The 23711-nt window shown below is 43.2% G+C and overlaps 1 protein-coding gene across 4 annotated transcripts in view; it reads left to right on the top strand.

Moving 5' to 3' along the window:
- The window catches only part of LOC141019098 (RNA binding protein fox-1 homolog 2-like), a 52987-nt gene that overhangs the window by 13435 nt on the left and 15841 nt on the right, over window positions 1-23711 (top strand). For 3 of the 4 annotated variants that reach the window (XM_073493901.1, XM_073493900.1, XM_073493903.1), the window contains exons 2-6: window positions 3040-3090; window positions 15215-15418; window positions 17845-18018; window positions 18489-18542; window positions 19209-19301. In XM_073493901.1, the coding sequence (XP_073350002.1) occupies window positions 3040-3090; window positions 15215-15418; window positions 17845-18018; window positions 18489-18542; window positions 19209-19301 (576 nt within the window). The remainder of the gene's footprint in view (window positions 1-3039; window positions 3091-15214; window positions 15419-17844; window positions 18019-18488; window positions 18543-19208; window positions 19302-23711) is intronic. The other variant, XM_073493902.1, reaches the window with a different exon arrangement.

Below are 23711 nucleotides of genomic sequence, written 5' to 3'. Positions count from 1 at the left end.
TTCACCCCTACATCCTTATAACATCTGTTTTTGGTCTTAGCCAACATATCTCCAAGTCCTACTCTCACAGAGCTGCACTGCATTAGAGCTGGGACAATGAGTCAATCGAAAGAAATAAATGCCATCTTTGATAATTGATTAGTTAGTAATCATTTTTCACGCAAAAATGTCAAACATTGCTGGTTCTAGCTTATAATGGGATATAATATGTAATATGTTACATTTAGTAACACAACATGTTGTATTCAAATGCTTTGTTATACTGTATATTTTGAGTTGTGTCATTACATTATCCAAAATGTTTTTAACAATGTTAGAACCCAGAGAAATCCCAATTTTACTCAAGGTAACGGTGCATTTAACTTGGTCGCCTGTCGCTATTCCTTCGAAGAATGTGACTAAATGTAACGCAAGTAAATTTGAGAGAGATTTTCATCAGCAATGGTGGATGTTTAACAAAGAAGACAACAAACTTGCACAATCCCACGCAATCCCTCGACTCATTTAACTAGTCTTTTGTTTTCATTGTTTCCCCTAGTGGCAAAAGTTACATATTGCACATTTAAGTGTAAGGCTTTTTTGCTTTTCTTCATCATTTATGACTGTAAGCAAAGCGTTTTGGGGTTTTTGTCGTCACTTTGGGCCCTGGGAAAATTTTGAAGAGAATTTTTTTTTTTCATCTCAAACATTCAACAATTAATCGATTAATTGTGAAAATAATCCGCAGATTAATAGATAATTTTAAAAAAAATAACGGCCCACACTGCATAACCCTTCTCATTGGGATCAGCTTCGATTGGCTGTTTGGCTTGTCTAAGACGCTTGCCCTTGATTGGCTGGATGAATGTTATCAGGAAGTGACTCCCGCAGGAGGCAGCTTGAGGTCAAGGGCCAGGAGGTTAACTCTCTGTTGACACTCTTCAGAAGCCAAATCTGCCCCCTTCATCTCAGTATAGCATAGCACGGCCCACACTCAAGCTGTTTACTGAATGGACGGGTGCGTTCAGGCCAAGGGGCAGCACATGGATTTGAAACATTTTGTCTGCTCCTCGCTCCTGCAGATTAAATGTAATGAAAACATCAGCAGTTCTGAAGGCGAGCACCCCATCCCGCGGCACATACTTAAACATGCACACACACATCTTTCTTTCTTTCTCTCCATCCTCAGACCTTCTCCCTCTCTCCTCCTCTCCCTCCCCTCCTCGCCTAGTGAGACTCAAGCCTCGGCATGAGTCTCACTAGGCAGTCATGTTTTCTCTGCGAGGCATGCCAGCAGGCTCGACTGTGCCGGTGTCATCTCTCTCACTGCTGTCAAAATATCAGCATTCGGTTAACTTTCCCCATTGTTCCAGTCCTCCTCCTGCCTCCCCAATCTCTGCCCCCCCTTCTCACCTAGCTCTGCAGCAAACAATGGCCGCTCTTGCCGGGGCAGAACGACACACTGGAGGAGAAAATAATAGTCAGAGAGAAAAGAGAGGAGGAGAGACAGAAATAATCTAATTAAAAGTAATTACAGAGCAATTAACCACAACACTGGTTTCTGGGGCAGGGTCGATGAGGGATGGGGGGCTCACCCTCTGCTCGTGGATTGTGATTGGCTGGTATGGCTGGATATGAAAACTCTGCAGTGATGGTTCACCAGTCATGGCATCCACACAGACTGTTAACTGTTAACTGAAATCACTCGCAGAGGAAGTGTCTTCTGTCCTCGTTTGAACTTTGGTTGTTGTTCAAGGTTTTAAAAATCCTTTGAATAATAGTGAGTTGTGCTTTAGCTAGGAACGCATCGATTTATCAGCTGAACATTTTGCATCAGCCGATATTCACCCTGTTTACCACTGTCAGCTATCGGCAAATAAGATCGCTGTTGTTCTGTCATGTCACATCAATTTTACACTGGTACATTCATGAGCTACTAGCTCGTGACATCCCTCCCTTCAGTTTGTAAGGCTATTTAATTGCTGGTAAATTCTTTTCATTGAGTAGGTAGTAAACATAGTATAATGCCCTATAAAGGCTTTTGAAGCAGTTTCTTTTAATAAAAAAAAATCTTTTTCATGTGAAAGAAGGTTGTTTCATAAAAGTGTATCATCGAATTTTGTACTCTTATCAAAGATAGTATAATGAAGACTTCTTAAATGTATAATTAACTATAGTTAACAGTTAATTGACTAGCAAACAATAAAATACTTTGTAAACCATCTATTATGCTTGATTGTTATAAAGTTGCAATTGATGTTTATAGTACTTTGTAAATGGTTAAAGGTGCAATACGTTAGAATTTGACAGCTGTGTAATTTATACTCCTTTGGCAAAAAGGGGGCAGCATATCACCAGAGTAACTACTAACTGCTGCTAATTGTAGCTGCTGTTAGCTAGTTAGCTTGGGTAGCTGTGCTTCTAGCTGTCCGGACTGGGAGCTCAGAACTACAGGGGGAGTGTTGTGTTTGTATCGCTAGCACAAGAGCTTTGTACCAGACAAGCTGAGGCTAGCTGGTTAGCATGCTAACTTCAGTGAATATCTCTGCAACACAATAGATGGACGTCATGACTTCAAAGCTACACATTTTCATATTCTGTTAATAATTTTAGTTAATTTCAACTAAAAATCTTACATATTGCACCTTAAATAAATACTGTGTAGTTCATCTGTAAACATTATTTGGAATAACTATATGTTTACCAGTTATTTATTATTGGTGATTATCATAAAATGTTACCTAACCAGTTCAGTTACTTTTTGTAATGATGATATCCTTGTTTTCCTGGCACAAAAAAAAGTATCTGTATGGGCTCAGAATTTCACAATCTGTGCATCCCCGCTGATATAAACAGTACAAAATATTATAAAAGATTCAGTTATACTGACCTCTTGCTTAACATCTTTTTTCTCCCTGTTAGTTTGACTTGCTGGAGATGTGTCTCAGAGTGCATTTCAGCCGCAGTGTAAAAGTTTTTGGACTGTCATGCCGCATCCACTCAATTTTTCAAAAGCCCAGCCACTCACACCGCTCTCTTCCCTCCTGTTGTCTCTTGCAGAACAATGAGCCTTTAAACCCTGGTTTCCATGGATACCCACCTCACAGTCAGGTAAGAGATTAGTGACTGCTTGCAAACCTCTGGAACGATGAATTAAAAAAAAAAAAAGTAACACAGAATCCTTGACTCACTTGAGATGTGCTAGTTTTGGTTCAAAGGCTTCTCACTCAGTGTCTTTGTAATGGGATGTGAATGAAGAAGAAAATCAAATGGAGTACGTCACTTCTTATTGGATAGTCTTGATGGAGTGGTTCCTCTAAAATAATGTATGTGTGACGTTTTTGCGTACAGTATAATCTACATGATGTATTCCAAGTCTTTTTGGCCTCAGGGAACCTAGTGTTCCTGTCCATCCAGCCCTACAGCAGGATGGGCTCTGTTGCACTACGGCATCATTATCGAGACAATTATGAGGTTCTGCAGGGGCTCTCTCATTTTTCCTCAGCAGCTTATGGTAGCCTATAAATGATGGCAGTTAGAAGAATTGATGAAAGGGGAACTGGTAGTGATTGAGCTTCTCTTTCAAAAGCTTGACCCTCAGAACGTAGACAGAAATTACGCCATCACCTTCTTTAAACTGAGCTCTGCACACTCCGCTGTTCCACAAAACCATTCTCTCCCATCCTCTCACACTTTCTCTCTTTTTCTGCCTCTCTCGCTCTCTCTACCTTTTTCTCATTCTAAGTGTCTCTCCATGCATATTGCTCTCAGTAATGAGTGCCTTATGTGTGCAGCGTAGCGGCAGGGTAGCTGACTATTTTCTTATCTACCTCCAAGCAGAAGAGCACATTGAGCGGCTCAAACCAGCTCAGTACTGGTGTGCGTGTGGATGTGTGTGTGTATGCGTGCACAAGCCCCATTTGAGAGAAATGCCTCTCCATCTGAGAGGCTTGCGTACATGCACCTTTGTGTGCGTGCACCCGTGCATCTCCAGCTTGTGTTTAGGATGTGCAGCTCTCTGGCAGTGCCACAGGAGGGGAGTGTTGATCTGCGAGCCTGTCCGACCCCAGCCTCCCTCCTTCCCTTCCTCCCTCACCCCACATCACAACATGGGAGATTCTCAAAGGCCTCACCCCCTCTCATGTATTCTTTTTTTTCTCTCCTCTACGTTACTCTCCTACTCTACCCTTGGTATCTCCTTTCTCGGGAACACAGCTCTCTGAGTATGTGAGAATTTGGCTTTCTGGTTTCAAAGTTAATTTTATGCAGATTTTCCATCGCTTTCTTATTTCTGTTTCGACCTGACAACGACAAATAAAGATTGTGAGAGAGATCGCAGGCAGAAAAAGGATTGATGGGATGAGACAGAGAAGTGGAGCAGAGGTGAAACAGAAATGGAAGCGAGTTATTTAAGCTGGCTTGCCTGCAGGGCACAGATTCATACAATAGTCAGCTGCACAGTCAGAGCAGACTTACTTTCGGCCCTTGCCTGCCCAGGTTTATCAGCTTGTAAGACAAACACCTGGGCAGAGGACACTTGTGATCTGCGGTACATCTGAACTTGCCTTGTTAAATCCAGAGCTAACGCACACCGCTGCGTTTGTTTTATAAATGATTTAAAACCCGTCCCCCGCTTAGTTATTCTGCCCTTGAGCGCACATGTTGGGAGTCTCCACCGCACTAGCTGCTGGTTATCATGCAAATGGAGCCAGCCAAGCCAAGCTTAGCCGGATTGGCTTGTTCATCGCTGCAGTACATTTGTCTTGGTAATGCCTCCTGTCTGATGTTATGTATGCATGTTTAAACTGCCTGTAGGCCTCCTTGTGTCAATATGAGTGTGTTAAACGGTGACAGGCTCCTGTGGGTCCCTGCTGCTGTGCACTGTGAGGGGTAAATGTGTGCATTTGTGTGTGACCCGCAGGGCCGTACGTGTCAGTCTCCTGCTGTTTAGGTCACAGAAATGATCAGGGTTAACAACACACACACACAAACATACAAAAGGACACACACCCAAGCCTTTTTCATTCAACATTCAGCGATAACAACACTGTATTCAGATCTAACTGCAGGTCATAACCTTCTCATGGTTAATTGCAATTCTTCTGAAACTGTTCTGGATCATTCCTACAGAAGTTGAGCCTGAGATATTGATTATCTGTAGATGGTGCTGTTTGAAGGAGCGGCCTTTGTTTGAATTAGCTGATTACTGTGGGATGGATATAGCCTTTTTGTTTGAGCGTGTGTATGTGTGTGTCAGCCAAGGTGCAGTAGCAGGAATATGATCACAGCACATCTTTGTGTACATAATGTGCATGTGTTTATGTGAGACTGCGTGTGTGTGTTTATCACTGTGTTCAGTCTGTCTGCTTAATCCTCAGATCATCCCCTATTCATCCTCTCATCCTCCTCACTTACAGCCCTAATCCTGTCATCCCTCGCTTTTTTCCCCCAACCCCTTTATCCATTTATCTCTCTATCCCGTTATCTCACACTCGCACCCACTGCCCCTCTGTCTCTGCCCCCCTTTCCAGCCGAGCTCCCTTCTTTTGCCCCTTTTTTCCCCCCCACGCCACCTCCAATCACTTATCTTGCCCTCCCTCCGATCCCTCCATCCCTCTGGACCCAGTTCTAGCCAGACTCAGCAGATGTCTGAAAGCCTGGCATCAGGGCTTTTTTTCCGCAGAGTTCAGTCCCTCCCATATGAAAATGCGGTGCAAGGAACTGCACTCTCATCTCTGCAAATTAAGCGCCTCCTAACAATACAGTGGTGGGAAGTGAGGGAACTGAGCCTGAGCCAGAAGGAAAAGGCGCAATGCAGCGTGATACAGATTCCTGCTCAGGTTGAGAGTTTAGACACTGGAACTGGGGCTGGCGCTCCCTCAGTTTTGTGAGACTTTCCATCTGTGTGATGAAGGCAGCTGCAGCAGAGAGATGGTGGTGATCTAGGAGCCTACCCACGCAGCTAGCTACCTAGCTGTCTACCGACTGGCCTACCTACCGCTGCTTTTTGGAGCTGACAGGCTGCCACGCAATAAATAAATCATCAAAAAAAGCTGCAATGCAGTGGGGGTCGCATTCGTGTTCTGTACTCTCAGGCTGCCAGTGCGTGGATAGAAGACAGCATCTTCCTCTTCCTTCCTCTTCCTTTTCTCTCTCCAGGGGGGTTTGAGGAGACAGCAACAGCAGCTTTCTGACTACCATCTAGACACAGGGTTAGATGGCTACATGGCAGGATGGATGCTTTGATGGATAGGAGGGACTGAGGCTGAGAGAGGGAGGGAAAGTTTTAAAAGAGGGGCGGGAACAAGAGGAAGCAAGGGGGAGCAGCAGGACGAGTAAACGCGAGTGTGTGAATGACAGACGCAGAGCAAAGAGAAAGGGAGAGAAAGGAGGCAAGAAGAGACTCAGGCTGTCAGGAGTAGAGAGACAGAAAGGCCCAAGGGGGATCAGAGCTAGCGGGGCCGGGGAGACGAGGAAAAAGAGAGGCAAGAGAGTGACAGGCAGACGAGGCTTTGCGTGCCGGAGAAGTGGAAGAAGGGACACCGGCGAAGAAGGGAAGGAGGAGGAAGAGGGAGTGAACGAGGGAGAATTTGAATGTGTGAGACAGACGTGGACTGAAGCCATCGTCGGCTCATGGTCTTAGAGCGCAGACAGAGGAGAGGAGGAACAGGAGGAGGAATAGAGACACAGAGGGAAGGGGAGAGGAGAAGGAACGGGAAAGTGGAGAGCTGGTCAGCAGCAGTTGTTCCTCTAGATCAGACAATGATGGGGCTGTACTACCCTGCAATGCTGCCGGTAAGTTCACTGCTTGAGCAGAGCTTCTTTGTATAAACAACTCGGCGCACATGTTGAGTACTGCATGATTAGAACTAGGAAAACCGAGACAGATTGTTAATGATTTATTTTCATTAGTTCTTTTGGGCTAGATGAAGCTGTAATTGGTTTTCTGTTAATGGCATGGCCTGTTTTGGTTGGCTGTGTCTTGGCCCAGGTGAGGCCTTTGTCAGATAGTTGGCAGGGCATCAAGCATACAGCAGGGCTTGTCTCTGCAGCTCTGCTCCTTTCACTTTTTTAACTCTTAGCGCTCAAGTGTCTTCAATTGTTTTCTAAGAAATCATGCTAATGGCTTACCTCACTGATTATGCAACATTTTGTCCTCATGTTGCTGGAGCGGAGACAATACAAAGAGAGGCATTGCTGAATTGTACGTGCGCACACGGATTACTGAATTGCAACACTCTTGCTGTAGCATATAATGTTTTTACAGTTGATGTTTGCTAGGCTGCTCTTAGCATATGGTGGGCGTGTCTGTGCTACTTTAGCTGAGAGACAGCCTGAGGATGAGAGCTGTTCTCTGGCTCTGTTCTAGCACGTCCCGCTCTCTGGTCTTGGGTTCCTTTGGGCCTTCAGGGGGGTGTCAGGATTGGGGGAGGTGGCAGGGAGCTACGTGCAGGCATTAGGTAGCGACCGCTGCTGGGCTGTCCGCCTGTAGTGACATGCATGCACATTGCATGCTCTCCCCACGCTGACTGCACGCAGCGTCATGTTATATTTCATAGATACATGTGCATGTGTGTGTGTCATGTCACGTCATGTGCACAGCGGGTGGGGGCTGAGGTTCTGTCAAGCGATTCAACGTTGTCATCCAAGCTGTCCATGCAGTTTAGACTTCCTCTGTCCCTGGATTGAGGGAGACAGGTGCCAAGACACAGTTGTTTCTGCACACACACACACACACACACACACACACACACACACACACACACACACACACACACACACACACACACACACACACACACACAGGGAAAACAGTTGTTGCTACAGTACTTTACCCCCCCCCCCCCGGCACTCAGACACACACTTACTATTAATGAATACACAGCAAAAGCCCTGTCTTTTGCTAACAGAAGCGTTAAAACCTGACCTGATCCAACCACATCACATTTAAATCACAGTATCACACCAAAGCCTAATTTATATTTATGTTTCTTCAAGAGATCTGTATACCTAATAGAAGTCACTGCAGTGTTTACACATCGGATTCAAATGGTAGTCAGCGGCGTAACTTTGTTGAATATTGTTCTTTATTTGGTCAACGTCTGAAAGGCTACAACAACCTCTACTTGTACATAGTGAAGTAGAGGTGTGGGTTGTTGTTCCCGTGTTTCTCCTTTTTCCTCTCTCTCTCTTTCCTCCTCCTCTGTTTTCCTCCCCCCGCAGGCTAGAGCAGCTGTAAACCAAACACATTATTCTTCTTCAAAGAGAGTCACGCCAAATGGAGGATGGCGGTAGTGACCAGGAGGGTGTAAGAGCAGGGTTGGGGGGGCGGGTGGGCGGTTAGTTCCATGTGGGAATGCACTTTAAAGGTGACACATCACCAGTCACACTGTCCTCTGTAAAATGTATGGTGCTGCTCTCGACTATAGGTGACACATCTCTATACTGCAGTATACACTGTGGATAAGAGTTACTGTTAAATCTTAGTGGCAACTTTAACGGTGCCATCAAGCAAGGCTTGAAGTTACACTGTCACCTTCTCCCAGTCTGATTACACCTAATTATGTTACACACCGTATCCTACCCATTTAAGGCTGTTGATACATCAAACTAGTTTGATTAGTTCAAATTTTAGCTTTTGCAAGACATGTATTATTTCTAGTTCATCAAAACTGTGTTATTACAACGTCCACAGGCTATTTTCAGTCTAAATGTATCGTAGTTGATAGCTAGCTACATTGGCTGTCTCGAGTCACGACTGTCCCATAAACTTCAGCAGGTGTGCGCAGTTTAACAGCAATTTTAGGGTGTCTCTTGACTCCGGGTGTCTAGTTCACTCTGGCCAGACTTAATAGTAATAGTCTTAAAACATACTCATACAGATCCACTCTCCCAGTTTCTTTATGCTGATGAGGCATCTTCTCTGGTAACCAGAGGTCAAGCCATGAGAGTTTGCACTTTTCAGTCTGCCCCTATGTGCCAGGTAGCTAACGCTAGCTTACAGCTGTCTGCGGATATCAGGCTGACGTCAACAAATACAAACGGCAGGAGCAGAGGAATTGCTTCCGTGCAGAAACTGTTTATTAAAATGGATGTCTGTGCTCTGCTTTGTTGAAGCATCTGCTACCGACCATCCATGTCTGAATGGCATAGCCTTGATATTAATATCTGCATGACAGCCTGTACATGGTGGAGGTTTTCTGTTATTTTTTGCAGATGTTGGCCTGAAAAATTTGTTTCAAACATTTTACTCCTGCTGCATTTTTCAGGAAATTGCCTGTTGAGTTCATACTCATGACAAATAGACAAATAAGGGGCAGCATATCAACAGAGTAACCTCTAATTTCTGCTCACTGTAGCTGCCGTTAGCAAGTTATCTCAGATAGCAGTGCAGCTAGCTATTTTTTTAAACAATTTTTTTACATTTTGCACCTTTTTAGAATTGTGAATTGTTGTGTAATGTTGGCGATATCACCCAGACCTACAGTGCTTGAATTTCAATGTTGATGATATTAAGAGTGACAAATGAGCGCAGCCCATAATGAGTCCGCTGAGGTGCTGATTCGAAAGGATCCTCTAGTCATTGTCTTGTCAGCGTCAGCACTGCAGCAGGATGGCATACAAGCATGGAGCCTGCTTATTTTCATTTCTATTTTTTCACAGTTCAACAGTGTGACTGGTTGTCTGAAAATATGTGTGCACATTCAGCGCACTTCATCCCCACGTCTGTCTGTGTGCATTCGTAGATGTCCAGAGGTGTTACATTATCCCTCTAAGCCCTCTGCTCAGAGCTGAGCCCATCAGGAAGGGTGTCAAGCCAAGCCGCTGTTACGCCGAGCAGTTTGCAAGGCAGTGAGTGGCATCACTGATACTGTACTGAGTATTGAGGCCGCCTAACTGTTCCACCTCCCATATTATCTCCACAAGACTGCTTGGTTAGCCAGCGTACGACAACAGGCCTTCAAGGAATTTGCAAGGGATCCACACCCAAGTCTGTTCCCCTCGGGACTCTGTGTGTATGTCTGTCAGTGGGAGTGTAGCTGCACACATGTGAGAAATGGATGCACTCTCATAACAAACTGACAGGTGCTTGTGTGTTTTGCTGTCAAGGCGTTGTAAAACAACACTCAGTTTAATCAGGGGCATGTTTTGTTTTATTTTCCTTATATTTACCCTGTGGGCTTATGGGTATTTGCTTCACATTAGAAAGTGGCAAACAGTCTCACCTGTTACCACCAACTAAGCACTAAAGCAAAGTGCGCAGTCCTCAGTATCGGTGGCCTAATGCACTGTGTGACACCACTCCACCTCAGGCTTCTCCCTCTGCCCATACAGCCGTGATGATATTGTCCAACACTAATGCTGCTCTAACTGCCGCTGCCGGAGGCTTTATGCAGTGGGCCGAGGTGTGAAAACACTCCACATGTTACCTCACTGCAAAGCACACATACATACACACATACAGACACATTGGAAGTGATGCACAGATGTGGTGCAGTAGCGTCCTATATGTGTACAGTATCAGGTTACCCACTGACAAACAGCACTGTAACATATCTGTCTGCACACCATACCCTAGCTCACACTGCAGCAGGGAGTCAATATCGTTGGGTTTTTAAATATAAACATCAACACAACAAAAGTTGTCAATGTACAAATTCCCCATCTCGTTGTATCTGCTTAGAATGCAAGACTGTACTAAGCAATTCGTCCTGCTGTTGGAATAAAACAGTGCAGCAGGCATGCTGCAACATTCAAATTCTGCTCTGGCTTTATTTGCATATTTCCATCGGTCCTTGTTGTCTTTAGTATTGGTTTTATGGATTCTTGGTTGTATAGCATTCTGCTGCTGCATCCTCTGTAAATCAGTCTGGAATAAAGGTCAGGTAAATGTTAAGTGTAAATGTCAGTCAGTGATTGGATATGACCGATAGGGACACAAAAATATAGTCCTGGACGTAGTAAATGGGATTCAGTGAGCACACTGGTGCTGGAGAGGTAGAAGAGCCCCCGACACATGAGGCATCGAGCCTCTGGATGAGGTTGGGTGCATTTGGGCCAGGTGTGCCTTTTTCATCTTTCTGTAGAAATATTGTAGACACTTAATTATGTTTTTGCAGAGGATTATCTGCAACCAGTCGGCTGTGATTACCTGAAATTGTCTAACAGCTGTGAATAAGTTCCTCTACCCTGGTAAATATATCGGTGACTGACTGAATCAAGCCTAATTAAAGATGGATCAATATTTAATTTTTAGTCAGTTTTATTTATTTTAATTTTAATTTTGATATTGATTTTATAGTTTTATCGGTGGTTATTTAGTAACTTAAAGCCAGAAAAATTAAAACAAACTTGCTTGTGGTGCTGTCCCTTTGTTATTCTGTTAATGAACTAGAAAGCCATTGTTGTCACTGAATACACAACCTATTATTTGTTTTCTTCTTGATCATTTTAATTCAAAATTTCTTCAACTTGTAAATATTGTGAATCAATGTCACCTCTGGGTCTGAGTCAGTGAACTATGGTGTATCTCTAAGGAAAACCCATTGTGTAATCTGATTGGCCCACAGTCAGGAAGGAGAGTCAGGAGTTCCTGCACAGAGGCGGCCGTATAAGGAAATGGGCTGTGGCCTACGTTTTGATGGACATTACAGTGCAGCAGGAGCTCTGTGACTTAAGGGGCGGGTGCCGGTGGTTTTAAAAAGGGAAAAAAAAAATTCTCCCTCTGGCTTTCATCAAGCGTGGCAGGCAAGGACGAAGAGGAAAAAGGAGAAAAAGGAGGAGGAAGGGGGGGGTAAACGCAGGCATACTTACTTCTCCAAGCACAGGAAAAAGAAAAGAGACGGATTGCAGAGGGAGAAGAAGCTGTAAAGAGTATTTCTAGATAGCTCCAATAGGCAAAGCGTTATGAACTTGCATGATTGATGAGTTTCAGTAGCATCACCACTTGGCGATTCAGTGTGTGTCTGTGTGGTTAGAGGCTAAAGTCAGCAGACAGACACAGTCAGACGCACGCTTGAAAGGTTTGCCGTGAAAAGGCCTCTCCTCCCCCTCATCCTCTCCGTCTGTGGAAAAACATATGGTGTCTCAGGTAACACAACTGCTGTGTGTGTGTGTGTGTGTGTGTGTGTGTGTGTGTGCGTGTGCGTGTGTGCGCGTGCATGAGGTGAGAGTGAAACAGTATGGATGAATAGGTCCGACTCCAGAGGGTCCTTTTTTATTTGTGATATCAGATCGTTGATTAAAAAAACATGTCGGTTGATACTTGATCCAGTCCGTTTTCAGCTTTGCTCCGTTCGCTTTACGTGTTGTTTTGTTTTTTTATGTATCGCAGATTCAGCCAATTCTGTATCTCATCTCCCAATGTCAAAATTCTGTTAAGAAACAAATTGAGTTAAGAGCAGACACAACTTTAATAGAGCCTGTCATTATTTCCCATAACCCCCTTCCCCCTCCTGTTAAACATTCCTTTTTCTTTTTCCATTATTTCTTTTTTCCTCTCTCCCCCTCTCCTTTTGACTATATGATGCTGCCATGTAGGGCAGTGCTGCTCCTTAGTCAGCGGGTCAGGAATGCCTGTGTAGTCTTAAGGGTGAATGTGCTCAACGCTGATGTTAATCCACTGACAGCTTTCATTTGTCTTTCTGTTTATTACCTCTGCCAAGGAGGATTTGTTTTCACTTGTGTCCTATTGTTGGTTGGGTTAGTTTGTCAGCAGGATTACACAAAAACTACTGAACGGATTTCGATAAAACTTGGATGGAGGATGGATCTCAACCCAGAATAGACGCCATTACCTTTTGGTGCGGATCAGGATTAAGAGACTGATCAGGGACATTTTTGTCACTTTCTTTGAATTGCAAAATAGGGTGTTTTTGTTATTTTTATTAGATTGTTGTTATTTTCTTAGGGAGTAATGGATGGACCTTTATAAAAAAACATCAGGTGTGTTTAAATGGTACTATCTGAGTGAGTACAATTTGATGCAGATCCAAATAAAAATCTGGATCTACCGGGTTGAAAGGAATATCTGTAGAAATGGGCATTTTGTGCGATTTGGCGCCCCCCACAGTTTGAGTGCAGCACCAAATACAAATCCCAGGTCTGTAACAATTTGTCAGATGTAATGTATGTTGAAGTAAACATGTATGTAACACTGTGATCCTGCCCTCTCACTGAAGTTACCTTGTGCAGAAACAAGTGATGGGGGCAGAGTGGCTGAGACAGAGACACCATTCACCCTATTAACATGATTTTGAAGCTGTTAGTTTAAGGTTAAAAAGTTACATAATGTTGCTATACATTGCTCCAGTTAGTTAGACCTGAAGAAGCCCTTGGGTGAGAGCTGAAATATATGAGAATATTCAGTTTACTGTCAGAAAGGAATAAAGATACCAAAAAAAATGAATCAGAGAATCACTGAATTTTCACTGTTTTTCTGATCAAAAAAGTTTGCGATTTGTTTTGATAGTTGACAACTAATCAATTAATCGTCCCAGCTATAATTGGCTCATCAATTCATTGTTGTTTACTCAGTATGCAAAATCATGACATATTTAAACCTCTCTAGTAGGAGTCTAAATATTACAACACCTCAAAATGTGTTTCTTTTCTCATGACTAATCATGTGGGAGCATTGTGTAATGACATCTGGTCCAGTCGGGTCAGGCTTGGCATTGCTTTATTCAGCTCAGGAACCCTGCATTAGAATAGACAGAAGCTTTTACAAACCACGAGCTGCTCCTCTGTCGCCCTGAAGTGGAAAAACCCTCGATTATCAGTGTTTGTGGCATCCCTGTTAATGAAATATGTCAGTGAGCAGCTCTCCTTGACTCGCTCTAAGCATGTGTGTGACTCAGCCCTAGGCCTATAGGACACACCCTTTAGTGGCTGAATACAGGCTACTGCATGTTTATGAGCTCACATGCCCCAACAAGAACACTTTGATATATCCTAGCCTGGGTATGGTAAGGCCTAACTGATGAATTTTAATGGCTTATCGTCTGTTTTCGAGCAGGTCTTATGACAGCTCCTTTTTTATCACGCGGTGACAGAAACCCGTCGCGGATGCAAAACACTATTAGCTTTCACACATTCTTTCCTAACATACATTCAGCCTCACCACAAAGACAAGAGTGGCAGCGGACGAGTCTCCCAGATTTTTTCCATCCTGTCTTTTGGATCGCGCCGCCTCCTCTTGATGCCTTCTGTATCTGTTTGGGTCTGTCTGTCTTGCAGATGGGCCTTTTTAGCCTCAGCTGGATGTTTTTACAGCCAATGTGGTCGACACTGCAGAAGAAGAGCAGTGAGCAGCCAGGCTATAGGATTAGAGGAGGAGAGAGGGAGAGAGCGCTTGTTTGCTTTTGCGGCATCTTAGATACTCTGTCTAATTAAAAAGGCTGTCTGGAGACCGAGTGTCTCTTGGCGTCACCCAGCCCAGATCCAGCCCACGGCAGAGGCCAGACCAGTGGCTAATGGTGTTGGATGCAGTGTAATGCAGCCTGGCTTGATGTGGATCAGCATTGAGCCCCGAACTCTTCTTTTTTTTTTTTCCATCCATGGTGTCTCCCTTTTTTTTACTCCCCATCTTTGCTCTGAAAGGACTTAAACTTAGTCCAAGATGTCCTTGAGTGTGCGAAAGGATTGAAACAAGCAATATTGCAGAGTCACCCCGCACACACATACACACACACACACAAGATAAGGTAGCAGCACAGCTATAAAGCTTCTGTAGATGATCCTCCTGCTGATAGAGTTGTAACAGGGCAGAATAAAAAAGAACCCGAGGCAACAAAGTCCCAGCTGATACACAGTCGATCTGAATTATAGATGGCTGTGAAAAAGGAAATCCAAAAAAACAAGTCTTCACACGATGCAGCACAACGTGGCTGTAAACATGTCGCGGTTATCATGGCGCGTATATATTTATCTCTCTGTGCATCCATCCATCCCATAATCATCTCAGACCGTGTATCGAATTTTCGGACTCTTAATAATAGATGTGTTTGCAGTAAATATTTCATGGTCGGCTGACTGAAAACACATGCCTGTCAGAGATATGGAGGTTGAGGGGGGGGGAATGGTAAAGCAGAGAGAGAGAGAGAGAGAGAGTGAAATATAATAGGCAGGATCGTAATCCCCTCATTCTACCTTCATCAGAACGCTACAGCTCACTACGTATGTTAACTCGTCTCCCTCTCTTCTTCTCTCTCCCTCCCTTCCCCCGGTGCTGCAGGGCTCTCAGGATTCGACAGGAGGACAGGAGGGATTAGTGGCCCCACCCTTTTCAGCGTTCCCGCCTCCACCCCCTCCTCAAAACGGGCTACCAGGGACAGAGTTTGGCCCTGGGGCCATGTTTGTTGCTGGGGGCCAAGGTGCAGCAGAGGTAGGGGCTGGTGCTAACGGAGCCGCCACCACTACCACCAACAACAACAACAATGTAAGCGCCCTGTGTTTATAAAGACTTGAGTTATCTGTTTGTTGTAGAGGTATAGACCCTTTTCTGACTTGCTAGTGCAGGAAAAGTACAGGTGTGACCATTAGTGATAACATGGCTCTATTCTGTTAAGTGTCCTAGGAGCCATGTCAGTGAGTGAGCATGCACAGTACTAGAGCCCTGGGACTCGCTCACCTAAATGGAAGGCAGCCATCATTAATGTTATAAATTCTACCTGTGCTTTTCCAGCTTACACTGTGTCTGCTGTCTGCTGTGAAAAGGGTCTTTTCAGCAAGAAGTCATGGGCAAAAATATCCCTGGCCCCTCTGTTGTTCTAGTACTTTATATTTTGAAGCTGTGAATAAACTGTAATATTATTTTTATTAAATAAACCGCAGTTGTAGTGCCACACTGTTGAAAACAATCATAAATCAGTTGGTCTCTCCGTCATTTTGGATGGATCGCCATGAATCTGTTTATAGCCATTCGTGGTGCCCAGAGGATGAACCCTAATGACTTTGGCGGTCCCCTGATCTGAACATCTATTAAATGGATGCCATGAAATCTTGCAAATACATTAAGGGTGCCCATAGATTGCCATGACATTTGATACAGTCAGTCATGCCCCTATCAGGATGAATTGCAACTATTTCGGTGCTCCCTTCGCTTTTCATATTGCATCTGGGTCTTCAACGGGGTCAAAATTAAATGTCTGAAAATGCTCATTAAAGGTGCACTATGTATTTTAGGGGAAGACATTTTAATCAGAAGAGAAAGATCTTCATTGACTGATTTTGTTATGCCTAAACATACAAAACAAACAAACTCTCTTCATTTCCATGATCAAACTGACCTGAAAGGACAACACAGTTTCATACTGTTTTACTTTGTTTACGGACCCTGCCACCTTTCTAGCTTCAAACAGTGTTCTGGGGACCTTATTTTCCTCTGAGAGCAGCTTGTTTATTCAGTTATAGAAAAAAATAAAGGTTATGAGTTTCATTAATATTGTAAAAATTAAAATTCTAGTTTGAGTTTCTTCTCCAAAACTACATAGTGCCCCTTTAAATATGAATCCAATATATTAGCAAAGATACATTTGTTAAAAAGACATTTAATTTATGCAACATTGATGATCATGATTCCTAATGCAATCATGTTAGCAAGCTAAACTAATCGTACGATGACTGTGCAGCACCTGTCAATAGCTGCAAACTATTCAGCTTACTACTCTGACATAGCCTCCACCTCAGAAATCACTGGAGAAATTGCAGAGGGTGAGGCTGCAGACATGTCTATACACAGCACTGTAAGCCGCCCTGCTTGTTATTGTAAGCCCAGTTTAACATGCAACAGAATGTTCTACAGTTCATGTAGCAGAAGGTCCCTGCTCCATCTCTCTGTCAGCCAAGGTGTTCTTGGCCTGAAAAAGGTTGAAGACCTCAAATAACACACCATCATCAGGTCAAAATGTTGTCCAATACAGTTCGACTTAATACCAACAAAATTCATTATACCCAGTCTGCTTCAGCTGGACTTGTTTAGTGCTAATTAGAGAATGATAGCATGCTAACAAGCTAAACTAAGATGGCCTGTCATGGTAATGATGTTATAGACCTATTGTAAATATCTTACTGACTTATCAATATACGTACATGACCTCACTCATTGTTGTTGACCTTGATATTGCCTACATACAAACATACATAACATAAGAATGGCATCACGTTTAGCCAACATGGAGGGTTTTCCCTGTTATAAGACTTCAGTGCAGCACCTCATTATCTTTTTCACATTTTATTTAGTCCTTGGTGATGTGGTTTTATTTTGTTAATGATTTATTAAATAACATTATTTCAATATTTTCCCCATTCCATTTCCAGTGCATAAATATTAAGTAACTAAATGTCCATAGCTCTTGGAGACTATACTTGCATCATTGTGCTATTATATTATCAATATACCAGTGGCATAAAATGGTCTTTAAATGTCAATACTGTCGTAATTATTTCTGTTACAATATGTCATCCATCAAAAACTAGTTATCATTACAGGCCTAATGGTGAACATGTTAAATATTATACCTGCCACACATCAGCATTTTAGCATTCTGATGTTAGCTTTTAGCTCAAAACGCTCTAAATGTGCACTGAGACATCCTCAGAGAAAAATGTCTGCAGACTGTGAAGTCCTGTCCTTAAACATAAATACAGTTATCATACTTCATTTAAGATGCTTTTCATGATTATATTAAAACTGCACACAGTTATCTTTCTGCATTGTCTACTCACAAACACCGCTTTGTTTCTAAAATCTAAAAGAAGAGAGTAAGCAGAGCTTAAACTTGCTATTATAATAAGCCACTTCATGAGCTTTACCTCTCCCTCTCTTACCTTCCTCACCCCTTCTTCTTTTCTCTGTCACCACAGGGAAAGACAGAGGAGACATCTCAGGGGGAGGCTGGTGTACAGTGCGGTACAGGAGGCACAGGAGGGGGAGGCTCTGTGGGAGACCCCTCAGAGGCCAAAGGGACCCCCAAACGCCTGCACGTCTCAAACATCCCCTTCCGCTTCCGGGACCCTGACCTCAGGCAAATGTTTGGGGTAAGAGACAGGGAATGTTGTGGGCCTCATTTTTAACAGGATCAATAAATCAGTCTAGACACCAACGGACCTCCATGACGGGGCCAAATCACAAGGGGTGGGATTTAGAGGCCAACAAAAGAGTCAAACCAACACAATTGAAAGACACTCATGAGTGTTCTCTTGGTGCTTGAGGGAGCAATTGTCTTCTATGTATGTCAGTGTGTTAGCATGAGTGACGAAGTGAGGGAGAAAAAAAGGGGACAGAGCAGAGTTGAAGGCAAAGAGATGGAAAAAGACACAATTAAATGTGGGATGTTGTCTTTTGTATAACAGTGACATCTAGCGCAAAGCAGCTGTAACTCCCACAATGCTAGAAGCCTCTGACATTGCAGTAATGCTGCGCTAAAAGACTGAGATCTTACCATTTACTGTTGATTTTTTTTTGCATTTATATGTTTGCTAATTTTTTCCCTTCAATTTATTTGCAGCAATATGGAAAGATTCTGGATGTAGAGATTATTTTCAATGAGAGGGGTTCAAAGGTAAGTGCAAAGAAAACATCTAATTCTCTGAAACCACACTGTCATTCTTCAGGGTTGTTTCGATACCAATACCATTATCGGAAATGTAAGTAATGAATATAAAACAGTTTATAAACCATGAAACGGGAGCCTGCTATTTCCTAGTGGTGTCCCATACAACTAAATGCAACCTAACATTTTTTATTGCGCAAGTAAACAATATTCATAAATGGAAAGTGACTTGTGAAACATCAGCAAAGTTGCATTTGTTGATATTTGTCTTCTTTTTCAGTTATGCCTTACTGTCAAACTAGATAATATTTTACCTAATAGCAATCATATCACATCCATACAGGGTTAGCAGTATACAGCTGTTGTATAACCCAAATCATAACCTTAATATACAGTATGCATAAAGTTCACGTATTTAATGGGTATCGGGAGGGTGAACAATTGGTATCGGAACATCCTCACTCTTGACAGTAATTCCCACTTTTCATAGTATTTCTCTGTAAATGTGCCACTTACTGTATGTGACGTGGTGTCAGCATGCCACATGGGGAATCATTGTTATGAAACTCCAATTATCTATGAGAAATGTCTCTAATGTCTCTCCCATCTCCTCAATCCCTTGTGATGTGCCCCTCACTTGCCGCCAACCTCTTTAACCTCTGCCGTGTGCCACAGGGTTTTGGCTTTGTGACATTTGAGACCAGCGCAGACGCAGAGAAAGCCAGGGAAAAGCTCCACGGCACATTGGTGGAAGGTCGTAAGATTGAGGTAATTTTCCTCTCTTTCTCTCGCTCTCTCTCTCTCTTTCTCTCTCTCTTCTGTATTCTCTCTGTACTCCCATCATAATTCTGCTTGATCACTGACTGCTAGCTAGCTCCCATCCTCCCTTTAGTGATATGCTCTAATGCAGCCTACTGGTCCCTGGTCCTCTGCAATGTGTTTTTTTTAATTTTTTTTTATTTTTAAATATAAAAAGACTTCTTTCCTCCTTTTTTTCAGTTGTTTTTTTTGTGGTGGGAATGATTGGGGGTGCAAGAACACTACATAATGCATGCCAGGTACTTATCCTCTGTGGCATTTTTTTTTCACATTAAGCTGTTGCCTCTTCACCTTTTTTGTTTTTCACTGATGCGCAACTTGTAGCCACACTGATGTTACAACTTTTCCCGCAACGATTGGAATGGTGTTTGTGTTGTCGGCACCGGAGGGCACGAGGGGAGCACAGTGAAAGGATGATGCATGGCAGATTGCTGTCAGATGCTCTTATTTTCTTCCCTAGAGTAGAAATCCTTCTGCGTTCCCCTCTCCCGGTGCTGCAGCTAAGTGGTTGTGACAAGCTTATGGCTCCTGGTGCAACAGCAGCATGCTGGGAATCACAGCAACACTGACGCATGTTCACTTCATGGAAGTCTGGATTCTTCCCAGAGATCTGTGCACTTGAGTTTTGATGTATGTTAAAGTCTATGTGCGTCCAGGTTGTTCATTTTGATTTGATTCAGTATTTGTTTTTTTTAACTGAAGCATGTGCTGAGTTTTTGCGAAAGCAGTTTTCCTCCTTTGTTTTAATCAGGGTTTCAATCAGCCAGTCGTCCATATTGGATCTCTTGACCCACACCACTGTAAGCCAGGATTTCTGCATGGGCTTACTGGGGTGATTTCTTTTGTGGTGTGTGTTCGTGTGTGGGTGTGTGCGGTCAGCTCCTGCATGATGGATGAGGCTGGCCGAACCTTTTTTTTTTTTTAGTTCTGTGCTCTCAGTTCTGCTGCAGTGTGGTCGAGAATGAAAGACAGCCACCTGCATCCACTGGTACAACACACTCCCTCCGCCACCTCCACCTTCAGTCAATCAGCAAGCTGAATGGATACTGATGGAGCCAATTTACCCTGCATCAGTCTTGCCCCCTTGTGTTCAGTCAACAAGCTGTGTTACTTTAACCTGATTCTCTGTTTTTCCTTCCAAGTTTTGCATGACGTTAGTCACTTTGTATTAATCAGCGAGCAGTTTCTCTTTTGTTTTCAGTTGTCACTTTGCATGTACTCTGTTGTACTCTTAGTGGTGTTGGGCTGTAGCGAGTCAAGTGTCAGCTGCATGGTGGGCCAGCAACTGGAGGATCTGTAGAGTGTGTCTCTTTCTGTCTGTTTATGGTGCATGGGCTTGAAGAGACAAAAGGCTGGCGCAGGACAAACCGTGGATTTGTGTTTATACATTCTTTCAACCGAGGAGAAAGGGCCGGACATTTCTATTTGAGGCAGTGCTCTCTGTCAGTTCTCCTTTCTTGCTCATGTTGCTGTGTTACTCTTGCTTTAATTGGTCATATCATTTCAGAGTTTGTTGAACTATGAGAGATGAAGGTGGCAGAAAACTAACTCTAGCATTCATCATATTTGCCTCATAATTCAGAAACTCTGAAATACCGGCTTATTGTATACCATGGTTATACATAAATATACAACTATTATCGTGTGTGTCACTGCTGTCCACTGGCATGAGTTAAGTCGATGTAGCCTAAGTGTGCATGGGTGGTATGTTACTATGGAAAGCCGAACTGAGGCTGTACTGCAGATAGCTGGATGTTTTTTCTTGCATGTTCATTCTGTATGGCTATTTGTTGAATCAGTTTTGGTGTTGGGACCTGTTCACTTGTCCAGTTAGCATGAAATCAGTTGCACCTGGGTGCCTCGTAGTTTGGCTCCAAAAAAGGCTCAATAGCTTTGTTTTCAGATTAAGTGTTGATTGAATGATTTATAAAGATACTCGAGTGCTGACATTTCTTATTCTTGGTGCATGCCAATGGGAGTTGGTTAGCGGTTATTCTCATAGCTTAGCTGCCCATAGTGTGCATGTATGTAGCCCATATGAAATAGAAAGAGTATTGTTGTGCTTAAAGGTAACTGTACTTGTCTTTGTCTGGAATAAAACTCTGCGCTTTGAAGAAGTCAATTTCCTGTGCGCTTCCAATGTATCGATGTAAGTGGCCCAACTACAACTCACTTTGTCTCCACCTGCTTCTCTGTCATCCTCTCTCATCACCATTCTTTCTATATATAAGGTCCTATAGGCCTATATATAGGTGTGACAGTGTGTACTCAGAAACATACACACCTCAGTGCATCTCGACCCACTCATGGCTGTGTCTGTGCTCCAACATAAGTGCTTAATCAGTCCTCACTTGCAGCATCTCTCCGCCTCAGGAAGTAACATTATGACTGTCACTGACCTGTGTTACTTTAACTGTAGGACACCATAAAAAGCTCTTGATTGAAAATCTCTCCAAACCATTTAGTCACATATGTGCAGTCACATGTTTCATTCTTATTCTGCAATTACTGGCTGTAGGGGGAGTGCATTAGGGCCCCAGCATGGTCTCATTTGTGCAGCCGCAAAGCTGGAACCAGGAAACCATGAAGTCAGTGCCTAGTTTAGTTGAGTTTATTTAAGAAGGGTCAGTGCGAATTAATAGAACACAGGGTTATATATGAGTAATAATGCCAGAATTAGCCAAAAGGCGATTTTTCATCTACATTCCAAGGTGTTGAAAGGCTTCCTAAAATACATCAAAGCATCAACAAAACAAACAGGGCATGCAGTTTATGGACTATAAAAAGAAAGACTCACAGTTGTTAAAAACAGTCAAATCAGTGGTGATGTACGTACACATAGCACAACATTGCAGACAAGCAGGAAACACACTTTTGATATTTAAAGGTCAAGATGTAGGCTATGTTGGCTATTATAAAGAAAACAATCACAGCTAATTGTTCACCCTTTGGGAATGCAAGATGAAATAAAGATACTGCACTGAACTCATTTTTTCTATTTAATCAGCCCCAAACAATGACATTTTACGTCACCCTGAGCAGCTTTGTGGTCTGCTTGCTGCAGCACAGAGACCACGCTAAACCCTATAGACTCCTATTCACTATTAACTCCTGCTTTAAGGGTGTGTGTTTGATCTGTGTGGCTGGAGTGTTCGGGGAAGTGACGGCTCCTCCGCAGCGCAGAGTTTTAGTCAGACATTTGAACGCACAGAGCAGAATAGCTGAGGTGTGTGTGTATGAATGTGTCGGCTCTGCATGCTAGGGATGGAGGGGGAACTATTGAGTGTCATCACCACTGCATGGATGTGTGTAAAAGGATGAGAAGAAGTGGTGCCTGTGGTTATGCATGCCTGACCATGCGCTCTCTCACCAACCACACACACTCCTCAATGGGACACAGTTGGCCTTCAGCTCACTTTGGCCTGGGCCTTAAATCGGTCATTTCCATAAAAATGATCAACCTTTTGCATGATTTGATTCAGTAGCATAATTTTTTATTGTTAGAGGTTGAATCTGTAAGAACTTGATTGTGAGTTGTTGGATGTGCGATGGCCTGAGGTGAAGGCTTACCAGCTCCTTGTGTTCCAGCTTCATAGATGACCCCCCCCCCCCCCCCGGCTTTGGATTTGACTGATCCTCTTTTGTTTTATCTAAACTTTCTGTTACTGCATGACTTGCCCCAGAGCAGATTAACGAATGAAATGTCTGAGTATCCATGTGTGTTTGCTTTGTACATGAGTGACAATGTAGAAAAGGTTGATAGAAAAGGGGAAAGAGAGTTTGCACTTTGCCCTTTCCAACCCTCGGTCTCTGTTTGTGTGTCGGCTCCCTCCTCTCTCTTCCTCGTCCCTTCAGTCTCTTGTTGCCAGTCGAGTTTGTCTTTCTGTCAGTTTGATTTTCATTTGAAAATAACCTCTAGCTTTTTCTAACTTTAATGTTCCTTTTTGCCATCATCTCTGTCTGCCTCATTATGTTTCCACTTATTGTCACTGATTTTTTTTTTTCTCTGTCTTTACCGTCATACAGCCTTCAGTATGTTATTTTATTTTTTAAGTTTTTTTGTGGTGACTGGTTAAACAGGAAATTATACCCACTGTGCCCAGTTTCCAAATCCACACTCTTCTGTTGTGGTCTAACTTCACCACACAGGATGAGTCATTTCTCGCAAAATCTAACCAAAATACCTCCACTTGTCCTTTTGACTGTAATAGACCCAGACAGCATTTAACCAACCTTGCTGTTTTAGAGGAGGCCAGTGTGTATTTGTATCTGCTCTTCTGACTTTTCCTTGGAGGTGTTCCAATTCGATGCACTTTCAGTCCCTCGCTGTACATCCAGTAGGATAGTTTTTAGGGGGGA

The sequence above is a fragment of the Pagrus major genome, chromosome 23 (genome assembly GCF_040436345.1).
Source record: "Pagrus major chromosome 23, Pma_NU_1.0".
Taxonomy (NCBI): Eukaryota; Metazoa; Chordata; class Actinopteri; order Spariformes; family Sparidae; genus Pagrus; species Pagrus major.
The sequence above is the reverse complement of the archived record's forward strand: the minus strand, read 5'-3'. Positions and strand labels throughout refer to the sequence as shown.